The sequence below is a fragment of the Pyricularia oryzae genome, chromosome 2 (genome assembly GCF_000002495.2).
Source record: "Pyricularia oryzae 70-15 chromosome 2, whole genome shotgun sequence".
In the NCBI taxonomy this organism is placed as follows: Eukaryota; Fungi; Ascomycota; class Sordariomycetes; order Magnaporthales; family Pyriculariaceae; genus Pyricularia; species Pyricularia oryzae.
The window spans coordinates 1130105-1147200 of NC_017850.1; the positions used below are offsets into that span (position 1 = coordinate 1130105).

Consider the following 17096-nt stretch of genomic DNA (forward strand, 5'->3'; position numbering starts at 1 on the left):
GATTCAATTAATTTCTGCCCTTTTTGTTTGTTTCGTGATTTTTTTTTTTTTTTTTTTTTTTTTTTTTTTTTTTTTACAACTTGGAAAGATCGCGAAGGGAAACAATTGCAAGGAAGTTGTGTAGGTGCGAATGGAAGTCGACCCTAGCAAGTCTACCTAGGTACCTACTGTACCTAGTTCTAGAACATAAAACCATGTGTCATGCCAACTCGGTAGGTACCTTAGCCAGCTAAGTGTCTGCTCTTGCTGTGCGACTTTACCCGAAGCACCGCACCACTCTCTAGACACAACAACAATAACCCACGGAACCTATAGACTCAATTAATACCTATCACCTACTCTCCTTCATATCAACAATGAATAACATAGAAAATTATGTGTGCTCTATTAGAGCGTAGCACTTTGAAATGGTGGGCTGATTAAGTCGCTACCGCGCGTCAGGCACCTCGGGTACCTTATCTAGGGTACGGAACAATTAGCTAGCCGCTGCTTGCGGCACCCCACGATTATGTTGGGAATCTTTAACACCCGAACTGAGACCTGTCTCACAATGTCTCCTCATCGTCCCTGATATTTGATAAGCTCAAAGCCGTGGCCTCTCTAGTGAGACATCGGACGGACATGAGTGCACAGTGGGGGGCTTGTAAGCCTGCGACCATGAATCAGCCAAACGCGTCAATGGGGACGGACACTCATTCTCTCTTTGTTCCAAACACAGGCTGATCAACCGGATTCTTCAGTCACACATGTTTTGGCCGCCTTCGTCAGTCCTTTGTTAGTGTAAAGACTGACGAGATAATGTCTTTGAAAAATCAAAATCCGAATTCGGCTGCGAATCGGAGTCGAGTCGAATAGAAGAAGCGCATTGTTCCCCGATTCCGGTTCCGGTATTTGGACCTACTTTCCTTCCCTTACCCCGGCCATACCATACGCACGATATATTCATAGTTGAGTATTCTTCTCAAGCGATGTCTTCGAAGAACAAAGAAGAGATGCCGCAAACACACTTGTCATTGGTAGCCCCAAAGGAATTGGTCTCGAGGGCAAATTCCATAAGATGCAGGACCGGCCTGAATGAAATCTTGAAGGGGGGAAAGCTGTTGTTGCTCGCGATGCTTTAAAGCCTTTTCTAAAGACATAGTTCAAATACCGACTTGCAACATTCTGCTCAACTTCCGATTGCCACTGGCTACATCACTTAATCATGCGGAAAGGAGGCAATCCGTTTACTTTGAACGCCAACGGCGAAGTGGCGAAAGTGTTTCTTAATACCGATGACAGGAAGTTTGCTAAAATTCGGCTGGACGAGCTCATACAGGTGCGAGATGAGGAGTATGGTATCAAGCAGCCTCTGAGCACTCCACAGACCAAGGGGTCCGTCCCCTTTCGACCCAGGGCACTGAGCGATCTCAAGAGCAGCCCAACACACCTCTTGTTTGCTCGGCTCCATGAGGAGTGGGAACTTAGCGATGCGTGGTACAGTTCTACCTTCATGCATTTGTTCACTACCATCAAGTACTTCTCACAGAGATACTTTGGAACGAACATGTTCCTCGAGGGTTTCTCTCCTTGGAAAGAAGGCAAATTCTCGCCAATTTTTCTCGACTTTGTTCACCAAGTGGCCTGCCCGGATCCCATAGCCACCTGGGACTCTCTTTTAATGGAGTCAAGCCAAAAGAGCAGCCTTGTATGCGGCGTTTTCACTAAGGCCTTACTGGACACTGTCTTCACTAGCCTCTTGTTTGGGGCGTCTGACGAGCAAATGACGCTCCTCAGAACTCACGACGAGACAACGCTCGACCTTGATGGTTCGTTAGCCTTACTCTTAACCCCTACTCCGCATCATATATGTCCTACGGCGATACTGACGGATTACTACTCAGGCTACAAGCGCACCGCGCGAAGGGGTGCCATAGTTCGGGACTTTCTCGGAGACGACATCACGACGCCGAGGTTCTGGGTCGACGTTGGTCAACTTTCTACCGAGATTACTGAGATGTTCTTGCCGTTGATCAACTTGCAAGGTCAAGCAGCCCCTCACGATGATTGGCCAGAACTTACAGAGATTCATCAACAAATCTTCCACATCGTGTCGATCGCCGCCTACTTGTCCATCATCATCCGCCGTTCCGAGACTATCATCGACTATTTCATGGCGCCTCTGGGAAGCCAGTGGGGACCGACGCATGTGGAAGAAAACATCGGCATATATCACAACTCACGAGTTGCCGTGGTAGCGCAGGATGACCTTGATGAAGAAAGGGCCAAGGTGGCCAAGAGTTTGGCCGAGGCACGAGCCAAAACGCTGTCAACGGGGTTGCCTTCACTCTACCGAGGTATCATGGGCGGTAACAAGGTTGTCGAATACCGCCGGCCAATTCGCACCGCCAAAGTCGGAATTGCCATGTTTCCACGCATCAAGCGGCACAGGACGCTGTGCGACCCGGAGCGATGGGACAAGTGGACAGCTGAGCACGAGTCCTTGGTATTCAGGGGCCGGGTCACCTACTACTACGGCAGGGAACATGACCCCCTGGGCTTGGATCAGAAGCCTACGCTTGCCGAGTACCGAATGACCAAGTGGGAGAAGCTTTGGGCAAACCACTACTCCCCGCGACACTGGCTACTGCTTCTGACACTTTTCCTGCTTGTGCTGCATCTTTGGCAGCCTTGGATCTTCCAAAACTTGACAGCGGCCTTGTATGCGCTTGCTTTTCTAGTGTTTGTCACTGTGAAGAGAGTCTGTGAGGCATCTATTCAGATAGTAGCAGGCCTTATTGGAGATAGAGCGCAGCCCACTCCACCCGGCACTGAGAGCGAATATGTGCAGACTTGATCTCTTGTTATCTTGTCTATTCATTTCCACCATTTTCAATATATTTTTTTGGCTTTTTTCTTCGATGGTTGGGTATGTTTCAATTTCTTAGGTTATCTTGTTTCTTTTGTTTGGTTACCTATAGAGTTCTCCCTCTGAAGTTTTCTCTAATCTGTTCCAATGTGGCTACATTTCTTTCATTATCAATCGATCACTGTCTAATTAGTGATAATTAGAGATAGTATGCTGTCATACCCCATTTCGCCAAAGCAAGATATCCCCCTCAAGGTGGCTGTTTATCCACAAGCAGTGGCAAATAGCTCTGGTTTCTGGCACGATCAAATATACCGGTACCTACTCGGATGCATATGTGTTCCTACCCATGGTATGCATAGGGTTCCAAAAGAGGCCATGACAACTTGGTTCTTGAGCACAAGCACGTGAGGAGGAAAGCAATGACAAGGCCTCTCAGCTGCGTAGAAAAGAAACCACTTACCCAGTAGCCTCAAGCATAAACCGCCACGCTGCGTAGCCAGCTGTGTTGGGTGGCATCCAATTCTTGATCACTGGGGCCAGCAGGACCAGATACTCCGTAGATGGCTTCACTTGGTCCCCTCTCGGCATCCAAATAACCATTCGGATCGAGAAGAATGTTTGTGGCTATCCCGTGTTTTTCTTCTCGCATTCTCCTTTTTTTCCTTCTGGACCTCTTGGACGACAACATTTTGTAATATGGTACTCTAGATAAATCGAGTGGCAAGACTCGAAACCTTTCCGGGATGGTTCTACCGTACAGAACACTTGACCTAAGTGGCGTTTTTTTTTTTTTGGAAAAAAAAAACCAAAAAAAAACTATGATATATATCATCCGCAGCCATGCGTGCCGGTACTTATGTAAGTCGTAGATTATGTTGCGCAGACTCGCTGCCTTATAACCCGTTGTGAGAGAAGTTGCGCCGATGAAGCGCGGAGGGCGGCCCCACTTGACGACCCCGATGCGAACCCCGCTAAAATTTTGATTTTCGCAGGGTTTCGCAGGTTTGGCGGCTGGCTGGGTTATCGATCGGAGAAAAAAAAGGGAACAAAAAAAAGAAAATCATCCCTCAAGATTTGTCACTACATTTGCGAAATCGCCAAATCGTTGCCCCTCGCGAGGGGTCGATAATGATATCAAAACCGTGATTCAATTTCTGACGATTTCGTAGGCGGTGGAAGTCCTGCATCCTAGAAATCTTACACCGCAAACGCGAGCGGTCGAAGATGGACGCGCAGGCACTACTTAAATCACAAGGCTGGCGCGGCCACGGCCACACGCTGCACCCGACCGACGACTCGACAGGTCTTGCCAAGCCCCTGCTCCTCTCGCGCAAGGACAACACGCTCGGGATCGGCAAGAAGGAGCACTGCACGAGCGACCAGTGGTGGCTCAACGCCTTCGACCAGCAGCTTCAGGGTCTGGACACGACGAGCCAGAAGGGCGCCATCGTGCAGACGGTCAGCCGCGGCGCGCTGAACGCAATCGAGACGCGCGGCGCGGCCTCGAGGTATACGGGGGCGTACGGTCTGTACGCTTCCTTCGTCAGGGGTGGACTGTTGGAGGGCACGATATCTTCGTCGACGACCAGCTCGGGCGATTCGACGCCGGCGCCACCCGATGGAGAGACGCGCCTAGAGAGCAAGAGCGAGCGCAAGGCGCGGAGGGCACTGAGGCGGCGCGAAAAGGCGGAGAAGAAGGCCCGCGGTGGGTTGGATGTTGATGCGATTCTTGCGGCGAGGAAGAAGAAAAAGACAGATCGCAAAGCACTCGAGACAAAGGAAGAAAAGAAAGCAAGACGTGACGCAAAAAGGAAACGAAAAGAGGAACGCCGGAGAGGCACGGCAGGCTGAAGCACCAAAACCGATACGGAATTCTCATCACATCAATCTCTCGCCGGCCACGCGGAGGATGCCTTGTTCGCGGTCAGCATGCGACAAGTTATGGCAACCACACAAGGCCATAAAAATTAATTCGGACAATTAATTGTCAGAATCTAGGGATTGGGAACTGGTCGCTGTTGAAGTGGGATCTAAGGCTGTTTGGGTATCTCTCCTGGCTTGTTCGACAGCAGCCACGGACGTCTATCCCAAAAGTCGTCTTTGATGATGTCGAGATGCTCGACTGTGACCCTGGCTTTGGCACGCTTCTTTTTCTCATTTTCGGCTTGGGTCTTGGACTTGACCACCGGTTCGACCAGAGCCTCAACCTTTTGCGCCACACCTTGGCCGTCTTGGGGCTCTTCGAGTATGTACTATTCAGGGTTCCAGTTAGCATATGAAACCTGTAAATAAGCACAGCCAGATACATGTTAGCTCACATCTCTGAAAACTACGCTTCCCTTCTTATATATATCCAGCTCATTGTTGTAGTTGATGCCGAACTTCGAGAACAGAATTTCGTTCTTGTCAGCAGCAAAGGTACCCTGAATCACCTTATTAGTCATGGCTGGTCTGGTAGATCATATCATCGATGGCCCAACTTACTGCAAGGGTTCTTTCTGCAGTGTGGGCATCCAGGTTGCCCTGTTGAATCAGTGCCCAATACGTGGTATTGTAAAGGTTGTTGATGTGGCAGTCGACTTGGCGCCAACTCATATAGTCCCTCAGGTTCTGGACACTCGGGAAACACACAGCCCTACCATCGAAGCTAGGGAGCGGAGGGGATAGAGGGCTGTCCGGAAAGTAAGTGTTCCAGTGGTAGATGTAGTAGGCCGAGAAGGTCGACACAATTGTGGACACCAGTTTGCTGCCCTGATCCTTAGCTTCATGTGAACGAACGACGGGGATGCGCTGCAGAATTTGAGAACTTACCCTGACCTTCGATCAAACAAACTACAGTGCTTGTGGAATACAAAGCTGTACTCGTCGCTGACCCCATATGCAATGGTGATCTCTGGCAGCTCTGTGACGACAGACTTTGCCGAGGCGTTCATGAGGTCAAGCGCCCGTTTGTCATTAGGCTTTTTGAAGCTATACTTGTTGGCGAATCTGGGTGGCTTTGTTAGTGGCTGCTCGGCACACAAATAGTAAATAGCACATGTTCAAAATCTACATGAATGAACCTACTTTGTGAAGCCCCTTCCATCTATCCTGACAACAATCCATGTGTTTGGCAGTAGATTGTCGGGTTGCTCAAACGCCTTCACGTACTCAAATCTAGCGGGGGTTGACTGATTAGCCTGGGATTTTTAGGGATGCTACATACAAAGAAAGGCTTTGGGTGTTGTGCTAGCTCTGGATTTAATTGTATGCTCACTTGGAATTAGCCATATTGGTGGCACTTGAATGCAGCTGCAGAACTAGACTAGGAGACCTTCGCCGCAAGCTAAGATCTTGTCAATTAAATCGCCTTCCAGTATCTATCTTGGCATTTACCTCTTGGGCTGTCACTTGAAAAAAGACTTGAAGGGTAGAGACACGCGGGGAAGCTTCTGTCTGTGACGTGCGGGCCACTGCACTGGCAATTCAGTCCGAACAGGGATCTTAAGTGCCCCACCTCAGCTCCAAATTCCAAAGACGCGGTCACTTGGAGTTTCCCTTCAAACGCGACTGGACCCCCGCCAACTACATACCTCGACCAACAATGGCCTAAACAGCCAAAATTGATGCCAAATCGTCTGGCAAGCGTCGACCTCCGAGATATCAGAGCAGACGGCAGTTAATCACGATGAATCTGCTGCTATCCGATGATTATCTGCTTCAAGATTATCCCGAAAACATCACCAATACCATCAGGTCCGGTCACGCGACATGTCTGCGCTTCAACCGCAAAGGTGACTACCTCGCCTCGGGGCGAGTGGATGGTGCCGTTGTGGTGTGGGATCTTGATACCATGGGTGTTGCGCGCAAGCTCAGAGGTCATTCTAAGAGCGTGACATCACTGAGCTGGTCGACCTGCGGCAGGTATCTACTTTCTGCGTGCCAGGGTTGGAAGGCAATCATCTGGGATCTTAGAAATGGGGCGCGGCATCGCGAGGTGCGCTTCAGGGCGCCCGTATACATTGCAGAGTTCAATCCCCGCAACCCGTAAGTTTAGATCCTTGGAGCTCTGTTGCACAAGGTTCAGCCGGGTCAGGCTAACCAGGACCAGTCTGCAGTTTGTGGCCTCAATCTTTGAGGATCAACCCGTGGTTGTCGACGCTACGAATCCAATAGACGTCAAGCATATTCTACCGTGCAAACCGAAGCGGCCGGCTACCGACGACAGTGCCCTCAAAGATAAATGGGCCAAGGAGGATGCCAAACAGATGACAACGGTGGCTATATATGATTCCGCGGGCGATTACATCCTCGCCGGCACGAGCAAAGGCTGGCTCAACATTATCGATGCGAAAACCCATGAGGTCATCTTCTCCAAGAAGACATGTGCGCTTGTCATAACGACGATGCGGCTTACACATAACGGCAAAATTCTTTTGCTCAACTCGCAAGACAGAATAATACGGACATTTCACATGCCAAACCTGGCTGCAGAGGATTTTGACCCGGACACTATACAGTTGGTGGACGAGCATAAGTTTCAAGATGTGGTCAACAGGTTGCAGTGGAACCATGTGACATTCAGTGCGACAGGAGAGTACGTCGCTGCATCAACCTACAACAACCATGAACTTTACATTTGGGAGCGTAACCATGGCAGTTTAGTTCGCATGCTAGAGGGGACAAAAGAGGAACAAGGTACCATTGAGTGGCACCCACATCGTGCAATGCTGGCTGCGTGCGGACTTGAGACTGGTAGGATCAATATCTGGTCTGTCACGAGTCCTCAGCGGTGGTCTGCCCTTGCGCCCGACTTTGTTGAAGTTGAGGAGAACGTGCAATACGTGGAACGAGAAGACGAATTCGATATACTTGAACAGGAGGAGATCGCCAAGAGAAGGTTGGACCTCGAGGATGACGACGTCGAGGTCTTGGCCATGCACGCGAATGACGGCTACACTGGCGATGACACTACGTTTCAGGTCCCGATTCTATACAATCTGGGCGAGTCGGACAGCGAGGAGGAGTTCGTCGCAGTGTCCACGGGCACGATGCGCCGCAGAAGCCCTGGTGACGGCGAGGGTGACGGTTCTGTAGATAATCGGGCGACAGCCAAAAAGGCAACAACAGGGAAAGGCAGATCGAGGAAGAAAGGTTGATACTTGATATGCACGTGGAGTTTGGTCTCCCCACCATATGTCGTAATACAGCTGTCGGTTTAGTCATGATGCACGTAGGGCACGAACATGGTCCAGAAAAGGGGGCAATTTTTTACCAACAGAAAAGAGAAGGTTTCAGCTAAAATGCTATGGGACGAGGAATGTTAGCGAAAAGAAACACGTGCTTCACATGGTAAATAACAAACAAAGTTTTAAATTGAAAAATCAAATTTGGTTCCCGCAGTGAACCCTCGCGCGCAGAGTTCGGCCGCGCCCTACAAGACACATTGGCTTGCATGTCTGTTTTCGGGCGCGACGGGATCCAAGCCCAGCAATTTAGCAATTTAGGATACGCGACGGTACATGAAATTTCCCATGGTTTGCTTACAAACAATAGTGTATGACACGTACCTCGTGCGTAGCGCAGGCGAAAAGCAGTGAAGGGCCCCACCGCCAAGCGTTCTGCCCCATCTCAAAGAAAGGAGTGGCGCATTGTCCCAACTGGGTCTAGCGTTAGTCAGTCATCGAGGATTGGGGAATGGAAAAGAGACGTGAGCTTTTCTGGCTCGCCTTTCACGTCGCCCTAGCCCCCAACCCATTTTTTTCCGCATCGACGAACACGCCGCCCGCGTCGCACAACGGGCATCGCAACAGAAGAAAAGTCGTCGTCAAGAGAGCGACTGATTGATACAACAGCATTCATCGATTTTTTTCACGCGCGCCGGGCGATCAACGCGACGCAGAGGCGGCGATACCCCCATCGACTCGCTCCTCCGGGGAGCCTCCGTTCACGACGGAAGGCCTTCGAGTACATCGCACCAAAGCGAGCATCGCGCGACTGTTTTCCATCGATCAAGACTTGGCCGGCTCCATCATTCAAGCATTCGGATTTGGCGCGTTTTGCTTTTAACTAATAATCTGCATTTCGCTCTTTTGACATCTCGCTCACTTCTGGGGTTGACCGCGACTTGAAAAAAAAAACACGTAAAACACACCAAAAAAAATTCACGTCGACACCGATCGCGACGGTTCCATCTCTTTTCATCTCACAACTTCCAAGTCCGTCATCCTCGGCTACTCGCCGAGACCTTCTTCATTATGGCGAACCTCATTTTTGCGCCGTCGTCGGCGCCACTCAAGACGATCGAGGAGATCCAGTTCGGTGTTCTTGCGCCCGAGGAGATCAAGAACATGAGTGTGGTACACGTACAATACCCCGATACCATGGACGAGACCCGAACAAAGCCACGAGAAGGCGGTCTCAACGATCCTCTTCTTGGTACGACAGATCGACAGTACAAGTGCAAGACATGTAATAACGACATGAACAATTGTCCTGGTCATTTCGGTCACATCGAACTCGCAAAACCCGTTTATCATCCTGGATTCATCAACAAGACGAAAAAGATCTTAGAAATGGTTTGCCATCAGTGCAGCAAACTGTTGTGTGATGAGGTTAGCGCGACCGTGGGATTCTGTGGCTTGCTGTCGCGGGTGCCTTGACGATCATGCTAACTCCTGTTCTAGAACAACGATGAGCAATTTGCACAAGCCCTTCGGTTACGAGACCCGAAAGCGCGATTCGCCATGGTTTGGAAAGCTTGCAAGGGCAAGAAGGTTTGCGAGATTGAGACTGGCGGCAAAGACGAAAAGGATAGCATCGACACCGCAACTGGCATAGAAAAGGTCCCCCACGGTGGCTGTGGAAGTACACATCCCGACATCCGGAAAAAGGCATTGCAGCTCTACGCCAAGGTTGAGGAAGCCCGTGAGGAGGGAATGAAGAAGGAGGTCAAGGACAAGCTCATCACACCCGAGCAGGCTCACCACATTCTCAAGCATATTCCCGAAGACGACCTGTGGAAGATGGGCCTGAACAAGGACTATGCCAGACCCGAATGGCTGATCGTCACGGTTCTGCCAGTGCCACCCCCTCCCGTCAGGCCCAGTATCTCGGTCGATGGTACATCGCAGGGAATGCGTAGCGAGGATGATTTGACGTACAAGCTTGGCGACATTATTCGCGCAAACGGCAATGTGAAGCAGGCCCATGCTGAGGGAGCCCCGAACCACATTTGCACCGAGTTTGAGGAGCTGCTTCAATACCATGTCGCCACATACATGGACAACGATATCGCATCAATCCCTCGATCGTTGCAGAAGAGTGGTCGTCCGATTAAATCAATCCGCGCTCGTCTCAAGGGTAAAGAAGGTCGTCTGCGAGGCAACTTGATGGGTAAGCGTGTGGACTTCTCCGCACGTACAGTCATCACGGGTGACGCCAACATCTCTCTCCATGAGGTCGGTGTTCCCAGGAGTATCGCTCGTACTTTGACCTACCCCGAGACTGTCACACCGCACAACATCGATCGTCTTCACCAGTACGTCGTCAATGGCCCGAATGAGCACCCCGGTGCCAAGTACATTGTCAGGACGGACGGTACGCGAATTGATCTCCGACACGTGAAGAACCGTGGCTCGACCCAGCTCGAGTATGGCCAGAAAGTTGAGCGTCATCTCTTGACGGGAGACTATATCATCTTCAACCGCCAGCCTTCACTGCACAAGGAGTCCATGATGGGTCATCAAGTGCGAGTAATGCCCTACTCAACTTTCCGCCTTAACCTTTCGGTCACGTCACCCTACAACGCCGATTTCGATGGTGATGAGATGAATTTGCACGTCCCACAGACGGAGGAGACTCGCGCAGAGGTCAAGGAGCTGTGCATGGTGCCACTGAACATTGTGTCGCCTCAGCGAAACAGTCCCCTCATGGGTATCGTCCAAGACACCTTGGCTGGTACTTACAAGCTATGTCGTCGTGACGTTTTCCTCACAAAGGAAGCAGTCATGGACATTATGCTCTGGGTCCCTGATTGGGATGGCATTATTCCACAGCCTGCTATTCTCCGCCCCAGGCCACGATGGACCGGCAAGCAGATTATCAGCATGGTCATCCCCGACTTTGTGACCACTCACCAGGGTGGTGATTGGAACCCGTTGAACGATGACGCCCTCCTGATCCAATCCGGCGAGCTCATGTTTGGACTTTTGACCAAGAAGAATGTCGGTGCTGCTTCTGGAGGTATCATTCACATCTGCTACAACGAGCAAGGCCCGGCAAGAGCCATGGCTTTCCTGAATGGATGCCAAAGGGTTGTCAACTACTGGCTGCTCCACAACGGTCACAGTATCGGTATCGGTGATACGATTCCTGACCCTGTTACCATTGAGAAGATTCAAGCTCATATCAATGAGCAAAAGGCCGAAGTCGCTGAGCTTACTGATCTTGCTACCACCAACAGACTGGAGGCTCTTCCTGGTATGAACATCAGAGAGACTTTCGAAAGTAAAGTCTCCAAGGCGCTCAACACGGCCCGTGAAAAGGCCGGTACCACGACGGAGAAGAGTTTGAAGGATATCAACAACGCCGTTACTATGTCGCGGTCAGGATCCAAGGGTTCGTCGATCAACATTTCTCAGATGACTGCACTGGTCGGTCAACAAATTGTTGAAGGCAAGCGTATTCCGTTCGGCTTCAAGTATCGGACGCTGCCGCACTTCACCAAGGATGACTTTTCACCCGAGGCTCGAGGTTTTGTAGAGAACTCATACCTTCGTGGCCTGACTCCTTCAGAGTTCTTCTTCCACGCTATGGCTGGTCGAGAGGGTCTCATCGATACAGCCGTCAAGACTGCCGAAACAGGTTACATTCAACGACGTCTTGTTAAAGCGCTCGAAGATGTTGCTGCTAAATACGATGGAACTGTTCGCAATTCCCTGGGTGACATCATCCAGTTTATCTACGGAGAGGATGGTCTCGATGGTATGGCTATCGAAAAGCAGAAGATGGACCACCTCAACATTTCAAATGGCAAGTTCGATGGCATGTACAAGCTGGATCTCATGACCGCAACTCGTCCTCGTGAGCTCAATGCTCTGGAGTACGGTAACGAAATCTTTGGCGATCCTGCTGTACAGCAGCTGCTTGACGAGGAATACGACGCCATCAAGGCAGACCGTCAGCTCATCCGCGAGATCAACTACAAGAAGAAGGATGACAACGATATGCAGCTGCCTCTCAACGTGGCGCGTGTCATTGAGAACGCCAAGAAGCTTTTTAAGATTGACGACGCTCAGCGCAGTGACCTTAAGCCGCAGGATGTCATTCCTGTTGTCAAGGGCTTCCTGGAGCGCATGGTCGTTGTCCCGGGAGATGACCCCATCTCCAAGGAGGCCAACTACAACTCATCCATCCTGTTCAAGGCGCAGCTTCGCTCTCGCCTTGCCTTCAAGCGCTTAGCTGTCCGCGAGCGACTGAACCGCATCGCCTTTGACCACGTCATTGGTGAGATGGAGAGCAGGTGGCAACGGTCTTTTGTCAGCCCCGGCGAGATGGTTGGTGTTTTGGCCGCACAGTCCATTGGCGAGCCTGCCACGCAGATGACATTGAACACGTTCCACTTTACTGGTATTTCATCTAAGAACGTCACGTTGGGTGTGCCGCGTCTGAAGGAAATTCTCAACGTTTCGGCCGAAATCAAGACGCCTGGCATGGTGGTACGTCTCGACCCCAAGATGTACCCTGATTTCAAGCAGGAGAACGCCAAGACGCTTCGTAGTTTGGTAGAACATACCAACCTCCGTTCCGTGACCGCCATGACCGAGATTTACTACGACCCGGAGATCCAGACCACCACAATCGACGAAGATGCCGATATGCTCGAAGGACACTACCTCATTCCGGAGGAGCATCAGGACGAGCCCTCCAACCAGTCGCGCTGGCTCTTGCGTCTGACTCTGGATCGTCAAAAGATGCTTGACAAGAACTTACACATTGAAGACGTAGCTGCCAGCATCAAGGGCGCGTATGCAAGTGACCTGGTTGTTGTGCACAGCGACAACAACGCCGACGAGCAGGTCATTCGTATGCGTCACGTCATCAAAGGTGACGAGGAAGACAAGGATGGAAGGAATATCGAATCCGACCAGATTCTCAAGCGCCTAGAGGAGCATATGCTTGACGGCCTGACTCTCAGAGGTATCAAGGGTATTGAGCGAGCCTTTTTGAACAAAGACACGAGGCTGGTTGTCAAACCGGATGGATCTCTGCTCAACAGCAAGGACGCGCCCGAGTGCGAGGAATGGTATCTGGATACACAGGGAACGTCGCTGCGCCAGGTTTTGTGCGTTGATGGTGTCGACAGCGTAAGAACGCTCACCAACGACCTATACCAGATCGTCGACCTTCTCGGTATTGAGGCAGCACGAACTGCGCTGCTGGGCGAGTTGACCCAGGTTCTGGCTTTCGACGGTTCTTATGTCAACCATCGCCATCTTGCGCTGTTAGTCGATGTCATGACGTACCGTGGCAGCATAGCAGCTGTCACGCGTCACGGTATCAACCGTGCAGACACGGGAGCGTTGATGCGTTGTTCGTTCGAGGAGACTGTGGAGATTCTGCTTGAGGCAGCTGCCATTGGTGAACTTGATGACTGTCGCGGTATTTCAGAGAACGTTATGCTCGGTCAGCTGGCACCCATGGGCACAGGTGCGTTCGAGGTTCTGCTCGACCCCAAGATGCTCGAGACGGTCGTTTCCAACAACGCGCGCATGGGTTTGATGCCTGGCCTGACGGTCAAGGGAAGCTCTGCTGAGGGTGCTGCGACACCTTACGATACGGGCTCACCGATGGGCGACTCTGGCTACAACCTGGGCATGGCTTCTCCCACCATGGGTAACTTCTCGCCTATTATGAGCGGAGGTTCTGATACTCCGACAGGCTTCGCAACCGAGTATGGTGGTGGTAGTTTGGGCAGCATGAACCCTTACGGATCTGGCACCAGCCCCAGGCCAACCAGCCCCTTCAGCACCTCGCCCACTTCACCATTCAGTGCTGGATACGGCAGCTATTCGCCAACTTCGCCGATGGCCGGGTATTCTCCCACCTCGCCCATGATGGACGGCGGTCGCTACGGTGCTTCGTCTCCTTCGTTCAGCCCGTCATCGCCCTCGTTCCAGCCGACATCTCCCATCATGCGTCACGGTGCGGGCGACTCGATGGGCTACAGCCCGACCTCTCCGACTTATCAACCTGGCTCGCCGACTGGTGGCGACAATCACTACTCCCCAACCTCGCCCGCTCAGTTCGGCGCCTCACCCACATCGCCTCTGTACTCACCTGCCAGCCCTAGCTTCTCCCCAGGAGGTGCCACATCACCCATGTACTATGTTGGCTCGCCACAGCACGCGTCACCTACCTCACCAAACGCACACTACTCTCCCACAAGTCCGTCATTCCAGAGGTCGCCCGCACAGGCATCGCCTACGAGCCCAGGGCCCTACTCGCCAACGGTAAGTCTAGGAAATGATGGATTCTAGATCTGATGATACATGATGTACTGACACTGCTCTCCTTTCAGTCTCCGTCGTTCTCGCCTAGATCTCCTGGGAGGAACAACCGCAGTGGAGGCCAAGACTCATAGTATGTTCGGCCATGCGCTTGTCTGGCAATCTTGCTTTACATTTGACAGCAGTACGCTAACGCCACGTAAATCCAGCTCACCGACTTCTCCAAGCCATGATTAGACGTAGTTGCAACCCTCCATTTCATCTTTAACCTCTGTTGAATAATGTATAAGAATTGTTGGGTTTCATGGGTGTTGAAACCCAAACCCAAAAGAATGTCTTCTTTTTTTTTCCCTTACACTTTATCTCTTTTCGAGAGCCAATCCCAATTTTGATTATATACTCTGCCGTCCATGGACCCATTCTCGGCTGGTCATTAGACAGTGGGCGGATGCCCCAGCTCTTGTTTCCAAAGACTACCTTCGTCTTTTTTTCCGACTTTGAACTAGGAGGCGATAGCGAGATTTCCGAAAAGGGGTGGTTTGAGGATAAAACAGGTTCACACCAAAGTACTACTTGAGGAAAGACGGACAAGATACGCGCGCAAAGGATGCAGTGAAAACGAAACGAGAAAGAAAAGAAAAAAAAAAGATCAAAAAAAAAATTGAAATTTTCCAAATCAACCAAAGGTTGCCGCGCAGCCCATGGTTTATTTTAATGTTGGGGGTGAAGGTCTTTTAGAGAGGAGAAAGCGGAATATGGAGGGGGAACGGGAAAAAAGCTAGATGCGAGCATTGCATGGGGGTTTTTGTTTCTTGTTTTTTTTTTATTGAAGTGTCTGATCAACATTTGATATCTTGAGTGTCTTCTTTGCTTTTACTTTTTCTCCCTCCACTCTTCCCGTCTCTTTTTTTTGTTCCTTTTGTTCCTCTTTCTTGTGTCTCGGGCAGGGGCAAAAAGATTGATGAGTTGGCAGGTGGCCAGGTATGCCTGATTTTTATATTGGGGGGAGGCTTTTTCTTCTTTTTGGTTTTTGATAGCTGGTCGAGATTGCCGTGTGAAAGCTTGACAAATAAAAAGAAACAAAACAAAAATATAGATTGATTCCTATCAACATATGATCCGTGGTACAATGTTGCGCTTTTTTTTTTTTTTTTTCAAAGTGAAACAAGTGAGCATATGAACATGAGTGAAGCTTGCTGCCTGCCTCCGTAGGAAAAGAAACACTAAGATGATGGGTTAGGTACCTTGAACTTACGTCAAGTATCTGAGGTACAACGGGAGCTATCATGTTCCCGGTCTCCCGTTCGATTTGGGATAGTATACGCCAAGATCACTAGGTCTCTGTCGGGCTTTCCCCAAGCAAACAGACTGGAACAAGTCCCCCAAGTTGTTCAATGATCAGATCAGGCAAGTTTATCGGCCCCTCCACCATTTCCAAACCCTCGACGGGACCGACAAGACAAGGTTTCGAAGATCATCAACGTCTTTGCTTTTGCCCCATTGCGTATTTCCGGGTTGCACAAGTACTCGCATCACACTAGTTCTTGATAACCCCCCATCATTTAACAAAACCATTGAAACCCCACTATCTACCTCCAAGATACATCTACTGCCATGTCTGTAGCATTTGCGAAAAAATAGACCATCAGGTCACACCGGTGCCCCGTCGTCACAGCGACGATCTCAACAAGTTTTCGAGTTGGTGTGTCTGTGTGTGTGTGTGAGTGTGTGTAGTTGTGTAGTTGTGTACGCATGTGTGTGTGGTGGTGCTTGCGCGGGGGCAGCAACCCCGATCACGACACCATGACTATATCTCGGCGTCGTTGCCGGTTGTGCCCCTGGTCATGAGCAGGTAGAAAGGGAGAGGTGGGAAAAAAGGTAAAGTGTAGAGGAGGGGGGGCACTCGCGCAGGTGTCGCGAATCATGAGGAAGCTCCCGAATGTGGACGCCCGGGGTAAAGGGGGGCAGCTAGCTATTCGAGCTGCTTTGTTCCTTGGAATTTGAATCCCTCGGGAGGGGGCGTGTGACGTTTTTTCCCTCTCGCCTTTACCATAGCTATCCAGAGCTCGGTAGCTGTCCGTTCATAGTGGTAATGATAATTTCAAGAAAAGAAAAACATAGTTGTGGGCCATCATATGCAACTTGTGACAAGCCATGCAGCTCATCACAGCTCGGGTATTCGGAGTGAAGGGTGGCCACATATCAGCTGGTGAGAAGAGGATAGATACAAAAAGACAGAGAAAAATCAATCAAGAGTTCAACGCTTGTTAGGTGCTCGGAGAGTGACGGTCCGCGCGGCTGCGCCTAAGATGAGGACGGAACACCGGGCCAACGAGAAAAAAAGAAAAGAAAAGAAGACCAGCCTCGGTATAGGAGACGCAGCAGATGTGTATGCAAGGTGGTGGATTGATAGATGGTAACGAAGAGGGGAAACTGATGAGATGGTGTACCGATGATAGACACTAGCTTTTGGTAATTTGTCAGTCATGCAGGTGGTGGGTTCAGTCAGGCCAGTGACGATGTCACCTGGCTGGCTATGAACTTTTCGAACCTTGCTTGTGTAGTAGTCTCCCGAGACTACGGATCCGAAGACATCGCACATCTCTCACAAATTTAACATTTGTCTTATTAGGAAGGTGGTATAGGAAATATCGAGTATGGGGGGAAGGGGACGAAAAGAAAGGGGGGAATGAAATGGGTGTAGATCTAAGATGCGGAGGGACAAACGGGACGAGAAGATCACACCAAGACCTATT

The 17096-nt window shown here is 50.6% G+C and overlaps 4 protein-coding genes across 4 annotated transcripts; 3 read left to right on the plus strand and 1 right to left on the minus strand.

Moving 5' to 3' along the window:
- The first annotated feature begins 797 nt into the window (after positions 1–797).
- MGG_04648 (uncharacterized protein) lies at positions 798–3096 on the plus strand. The gene is made up of 2 exons (XM_003713591.1): positions 798–1808; positions 1884–3096. The coding sequence occupies exons 1-2, from the start codon at positions 1205–1207 to the stop codon at positions 2834–2836; spliced, it is 1557 nt and encodes a 518-aa protein (XP_003713639.1). The 5' UTR covers positions 798–1204; the 3' UTR covers positions 2837–3096.
- A 235-nt stretch (positions 3097–3331) lies between these two features.
- Positions 3332–6259, minus strand: MGG_14742 (tRNA(His) guanylyltransferase). Its single transcript, XM_003713592.1, has 6 exons — positions 6108–6259; positions 5918–6007; positions 5663–5839; positions 5336–5597; positions 5170–5274; positions 3332–5103 (listed from the first exon to the last, which is right to left on the minus strand). The coding sequence occupies exons 1-6, from the start codon at positions 6119–6121 to the stop codon at positions 4882–4884; spliced, it is 870 nt and encodes a 289-aa protein (XP_003713640.1). The 5' UTR covers positions 6122–6259; the 3' UTR covers positions 3332–4881.
- A 144-nt stretch (positions 6260–6403) lies between these two features.
- On the plus strand, positions 6404–8261 carry MGG_04651 (SET1 complex component swd1). The gene is made up of 2 exons (XM_003713593.1): positions 6404–6877; positions 6942–8261. The coding sequence occupies exons 1-2, from the start codon at positions 6519–6521 to the stop codon at positions 7987–7989; spliced, it is 1407 nt and encodes a 468-aa protein (XP_003713641.1). The 5' UTR covers positions 6404–6518; the 3' UTR covers positions 7990–8261.
- Positions 8262–8512: 251 nt separating this feature from the next.
- On the plus strand, positions 8513–15466 carry MGG_04652 (DNA-directed RNA polymerase II largest subunit). The gene is made up of 4 exons (XM_003713594.1): positions 8513–9444; positions 9517–14343; positions 14412–14473; positions 14550–15466. Exons 1-4 carry the CDS (start codon positions 9088–9090, stop codon positions 14575–14577), a joined length of 5274 nt encoding a protein of 1757 aa, XP_003713642.1. The 5' UTR covers positions 8513–9087; the 3' UTR covers positions 14578–15466.
- Positions 15467–17096: the final 1630 nt, after the last annotated feature.

What these genes read in the sequence shown, in the direction of transcription:
- MGG_04648 (XM_003713591.1), top strand. Translation starts at nt 1,205, where the DNA reads ATGCGGAAAGGAGGCAATCCGTTTACTTTGAACGCCAACGGCGAAGTG. An exon ending in GACAACGCTCGACCTTGATG is followed by an intron (nt 1,809 to 1,883) that starts GTTCGTTAGCCT and finishes ATTACTACTCAG; the next exon opens with GCTACAAGCGCACCGCGCGA.
- MGG_14742 (XM_003713592.1), bottom strand. An exon ending in GATGGAAGGGGCTTCACAAA is followed by an intron (nt 5,840 to 5,917) that starts GTAGGTTCATTC and finishes AAAGCCACCCAG; the next exon opens with ATTCGCCAACAAGTATAGCT. An exon ending in CTGCAGAAAGAACCCTTGCA is followed by an intron (nt 5,275 to 5,335) that starts GTAAGTTGGGCC and finishes AAGGTGATTCAG; the next exon opens with GGTACCTTTGCTGCTGACAA.
- MGG_04651 (XM_003713593.1), top strand. Translation starts at nt 6,519, where the DNA reads ATGAATCTGCTGCTATCCGATGATTATCTGCTTCAAGATTATCCCGAA. An exon ending in GAGTTCAATCCCCGCAACCC is followed by an intron (nt 6,878 to 6,941) that starts GTAAGTTTAGAT and finishes AACCAGGACCAG; the next exon opens with TCTGCAGTTTGTGGCCTCAA.
- MGG_04652 (XM_003713594.1), top strand. Translation starts at nt 9,088, where the DNA reads ATGGCGAACCTCATTTTTGCGCCGTCGTCGGCGCCACTCAAGACGATC. An exon ending in GCAAACTGTTGTGTGATGAG is followed by an intron (nt 9,445 to 9,516) that starts GTTAGCGCGACC and finishes CTCCTGTTCTAG; the next exon opens with AACAACGATGAGCAATTTGC. An exon ending in AGTGGAGGCCAAGACTCATA is followed by an intron (nt 14,474 to 14,549) that starts GTATGTTCGGCC and finishes ACGTAAATCCAG; the next exon opens with CTCACCGACTTCTCCAAGCC.